The following is a 5,111-nucleotide window of genomic DNA, read 5'->3' as shown; positions in this document are numbered from 1 at the left end:
ACATTCCTATCCCTAAACTTGAGCAACTTGTCTCCTCAGTCCCCAGACGTTTACAGACTGTTGTAAAGAGAAAAGGGCATGTCTCACAGTGGTCAACATGGCCTTGTCCCAACTTTGAGATGTGTTGTCATTAAATTTAAAATCACCTAGTTTTTCCTCTTTAAATGATACATTTTCTCAGTTTAAACATTTGATATGTCATCTCTGTTCTATTCTGAATAAAATATGGAATTTTGAAACTTCCACATCATTGCATTCCATTTTTATTTACAATTTGTACTTTGTCCCAATTTTTTTGGAATTGGGGTTGTATTTATAAAATAGAATATGTGCCACATCTCTGTCTACTGATGAATTGTTCATGGACTGGAATCCCTCTTAGAGCTTTGGTTTTAATGCTGTCCTGTGTGTTAAACTCCTGATCTGGATTTCCTGAAGCGTCTTCTGACAACGTAAACAATTAATCCAATGATGCCAACCAAGATGATGCATCCTAGAAACACACACAGGACTGAAACTTCATTGCTGTTGGTGGTTGATAATTGTTGTCGCCCTGGTTAAAAAAAAAAAAAAAAAAAAAATTATTCAGAAATTTCCAAAGCTGTAGGCTGAGAAACTGTGTGACTCAACACTAAAAGGCATTTGTCTGTCAGTTTATCCTTTCACACGCTACCTGACATGCATGGAGACTGACTATACATCAGTACAAAGTGGGACTGCATTTTCAAATAAAAAACTCAAACTCCACTGGAACGTTCACTCAGCAGCTCAGTCACTACGAACAAAACCATGACCTTTCAGTTTTCAAGTGTTTTAAGTCACATTAGAATAAGGGATACTGACCTTCTACCTTCAGTAAAACAGCTTCTGGGTCTCCGTCCTGAGACTCATCATGGAGGAGACACTGATATAATCCTGCATCAGACAGATGAACTGAACTGATGTGAAGAGAGAGACAACCATCTAGAAAGCCTTTTATGGACATCATCAATCTGCTTTCTGATGCTTCAGCAGTCGTCACTGATCTGTTTGCCGGGGTGTACAGCAGAACCTTTTGTCCATCTTTCTTCCATGTGACATCTTGAACATTGTGCTGAGTGTTTCCGTAGCACGGGAGGGTGACATTCTCCCTCTCGAAAGCCTTTATAACTGTCGGAACTGTCAAGCAGAAACAAGTTCAGCTGTATGACTGTGCTTTTCTGTAAGAGCTACTCCTGTGTGTAGGATCACACTTTACTAGACACCTTAAGAATGACAGTTTTCTGCTGATGACATCAGGCACTTACCGATAACTTTCAGCTTTACTTCAGCAACTGGGTTTCTATTACAGCTGCACCTGTAGGAGCCGGCATCATTGTAGGCTACTGAACTGATCGTCAGGGAGAAATTTCCTCTGCTGGCATTTCCTGATACTGAAAATCTCTCATCGTACTGTTTACCGTGACACATCCGGCTTTCAGCAATGACGGCTTCGCTGGGAATGAAGCGGGTCCACTGGACCACTGGGCAATTTCCAGAGCAGGTACACGGGAAGGTCACGGGGTCATTCACTGTGATTTCTCTGAAGATGAAGGCTTGGCACTGCAGCATCAACACGGAAACTAACAGATCAGAGAACAAATTAGAATAGAGATTTTGAACATGACACAATCAAGTCAGACGAATTTCCTGTCCATTACTGATCTGTGTTTTAGTTTACTCTTTTGGAAACCATCTGGACACAACATGGCAAACACATTCAATCTTTACCCCCCATGAGCCCCACTTTCCAGTTTAGTGAGAACTTGTGCCCCTGTTACACCCCAGCATGGCAGCATTTAAATAAAACCCATAACAGTACATTTTCTTTAATCCTTTTCCAAAACTCTCGTCTAATGTCTCATGAACGGTTTCTGACCATCACAGGAGAATTGTGGTCACTCCGTCTGCACTTCAGGAAAACAGATAAATCACCGAATTTTATGGAAATATAAAGTGATGGAACTGAACATACAGAACAGAAGTTTTGAGCGCCTTCATTCATCTTTTGGAGTTTATGTGATTTAATCAACTTTTCTATTAATTCATTTTAATTTCTGATAATATTATGGACTATTCTGTGCATTAAGCATTATATAAGCTCAGTCCTCACAGTTTCTGTGGGATAAATATCGATTATCATCTTTACTGTTTGTTTGTAGTCACAATTGCTCAAGTTCTCACATCATTGCATGTACAGAGAAAACAGGAGCTTGCGCATGCGCACAAATACTCCATAAAAAGGTAATAGAATGATATTTTAAATGTCCCGCTACTTACCAAGCGCCGGGAAAGCAGGGTTTAAAACTGTATTCATGGTGTTATCTGAAAACAGACCCACAATGCGAGAAACCAACATCAATAATTATAATTATGTTTTTTTCACACGTGATTTCATCACCATTATACTTTCCCCTTTAAACTTTATGGCTAATGTTCTATGAGTTAATGGAGTGTTTTTAAAAAACACAGTAAAATAAAGATTTATTACATTATACATTTATTTCACAGCAGCAAAGCGAGTTTGTGGCTGTTTGGACTTGTTAAGTGTTAATGCTATTTAATAAAACAATTTAAAAAAAAAACTCCCCAAATGTGACCAAGGGCTCGGTCTAGCTCCTCTTCAAGTCTGTTTTCCCTATCCAGGGATCCCAGCAGTAATTGAAAAAAAATAGAGGAATGTATTGCCGCTTTTCCACTACAAACGCGGCTGAGTCGGGCTGAGTGGGGCTGTTTGAGTTGCATTTCGACTACAACCACACTGAACCGTGCTGGCTGGAAGTGGGTGGACACATTGGGTGGAGTTAGCGAAAGTGGGTGGGCGTCACGTGATGTCGTTAAGCAGCGCAAACAGTGACAGTGAGCTTTTAAGCGGTAGTCTCACGACCCGGATAGTAAACAATAAACATGGAGGACATGGAGTCGTTAGTGTTGCTGGTCTTGGTGCTGTGGCTTGTTGTCACCGACAACGCCAACAGATACTGGCAAGAGCGTATAGATGAGGCGAGGCGCATAAGGCTTCAGAAATTCTCGTAATTCGTAATTATTCTTCTTCCGGGTTTACGGTGTTTACAGATCCCAGCGTGCTCGCGGGGCGTGTGTGGGCATGTGAGGACACTCCTCCTCACCAATCAGTGCACAGGGGAGTGTCTGCTCACGCCCCCAGCCTCACTCGGCTCGCTTCAGCCCCACTCCAAAACAGTGCGAGTTTTAGGGGCTAAGCAGGGCTGAAGCGAGCCGAGTCGTGCTGTTCTTTGGTAGTCGAAACGCGAGCCGTGTCGGGCTGAAGTGAGCTGAAAAAGGGTAGTGGAAAAGGGCCATAAGAAACTATCAGCGTGGGTCAAGGGGGCTGCAAGCACTTTGGGGATACAGCAGGCAAAGCCCCCTGAAGCTGTTGAGATTTTAACATTTAAAGATGCTATAGAACATTTTTTTTTTACATAGATTTAACATAGAAAAGCAACAGAATTTAACAATGTGTATCTATTTGATGCCATATTTTGTAATCTATGACACGTGGGAAAAAAATTTATAAAAATTAGATGAAAATGTAGCTTTGAAGAATATACGTGCCTAAATATTCCACTGATTGTTATAATAACAATAGTATCCATAGTTCATCTCATTTATTTTTTTTTTGTTTCAAGTTAATGTCAACACTAGTCTAATATAAACCACATTCATTTTTCAAAAATCATGAATATGAGCAGAAATCAATGACTCAGTAATATTAGATATATGTACAGCAAATACTGGAGATATTTGATTTAAACCTCTCTTTTTGAAAGGTTTCACTGCAGAGGAGTTTAATGCTCTTTTCTGGGGTGCATTCTGTAATCTTTCCTCCAGTTTTCTCTGCTTTTGTTTCTCTGAGCTTTCCTTCTGCTCTTTCTGATGCTCCTGCAGTGCTGTTTTGGAGAGTTTCTTGGCTACTCTGTTCGCATGAGCTGTTGTTTCAAGTTCTGTATTCACCACATTCATTCATCTCTTCTTGGATTCAACTTCCTCTCTGGCTAAGCGCAACTACGCGTTCCACGACATACTGAATTAAATTCAACGCATTAGAAACAAAAGCACGAACGAAGTTAAAACACGTTTTCTAGCAAATAGGCGCAGCCATATTGTTTTCTCATTCTATCGCGTACAGTCTCGCGGTATTTACGTCAATTTAACTTCCCGAATGTCAACGAGAACAAACAAACCAAATCAGAACTTATCCTGCTGGTCATTTTACTTAAACATATTTTTAACGGATATACAAAAGATTTAAAAAAAAACAAACACTTTGCCTAAAAAAAATAGCGGAATTCCGCTAAATAGCGGACGTCTGGGATCCCTACCTATCCCAGTTAGTTACTACAGTAGGAGTGAACACCTGACTTTAGTAGCAACACACACCGCATGCAAATACAATTAAACTCGCGTCTTTTTCCTACCGCGGTAAAATCATAACTCATTAAAATAAACATACACTTACTTATTTGAGCTGTCTAGGGAATTTTTTTTTTTCTGTCTTGTCCGTCTTTTCTAAGGGGTTTAACCCAGTCGGCATTTGTTTGGGGAGGGTTTAAATGGCTTGCGCGCCGTCATGACGTGAGCATGAGTACGGGCAAAACCAAGTTTTGAGGGGTGTTTTGCGAACTAATAAAATAATAATGTTTGTGGGGAAACTGTTGTAAAATGGATGTTTATGCAGGGTATTGTTGATAAGCCATTTGATGGCTGTGTCATTTATGTCTAAAAATGTTTACTTGTAGTAATTTATTTTTAAAACTGTGTAATGGTATGACCTGGGGGAGGGGCTGAGAGTCTATGTTCACCCTGATCATTCAGTGGGAGAGAGAGTGGTTTTTTCCACACAGACAGAAGTTTTTTGTTTCTGGCGGAAGGTTTGAACTCTAAAAACTTCAACTCTACAGTGAATGTAAAGTGGACAATGGCAGAAGAATCAGATGGTTATAGACAAGATAAAGAGAAGGTGGATGATGATGATATGTTTTGGGAGGAAGTGAGGAGAAGGCAAGTGAGACGACGAAGATCAGATGGTAGCAATAGTAGCGGATCTGTAGAAACAGTTAAGAGAAGTAAACCTA

At 40.2% G+C, this 5,111-nt stretch overlaps 1 protein-coding gene across 2 annotated transcripts; it reads right to left on the bottom strand.

Moving 5' to 3' along the window:
• Positions 1–301: 301 nt before the first annotated feature.
• Positions 302–4,131, bottom strand: LOC132897948 (uncharacterized). Of its 2 annotated transcripts, none has more exons than XM_060939249.1 (5): positions 3,792–4,131; positions 2,299–2,343; positions 1,287–1,601; positions 844–1,158; positions 302–553 (listed from the first exon to the last, which is right to left on the bottom strand). In XM_060939249.1, exons 1-5 carry the CDS (start codon positions 3,997–3,999, stop codon positions 411–413), a joined length of 1,026 nt encoding a protein of 341 aa, XP_060795232.1. In that variant the 5' UTR covers positions 4,000–4,131; the 3' UTR covers positions 302–410. The 2 variants fall into 2 exon arrangements, with proteins under 2 accessions (XP_060795232.1, XP_060795233.1); XM_060939250.1 differs by having other exon boundaries at positions 3,991–4,131.
• Positions 4,132–5,111: the final 980 nt, after the last annotated feature.

This window comes from Neoarius graeffei, chromosome 14, assembly GCF_027579695.1.
Source record: "Neoarius graeffei isolate fNeoGra1 chromosome 14, fNeoGra1.pri, whole genome shotgun sequence".
Lineage (NCBI taxonomy): Eukaryota > Metazoa > Chordata > Actinopteri > Siluriformes > Ariidae > Neoarius > Neoarius graeffei.
The sequence above is the reverse complement of the archived record's forward strand: the minus strand, read 5'-3'. Positions and strand labels throughout refer to the sequence as shown.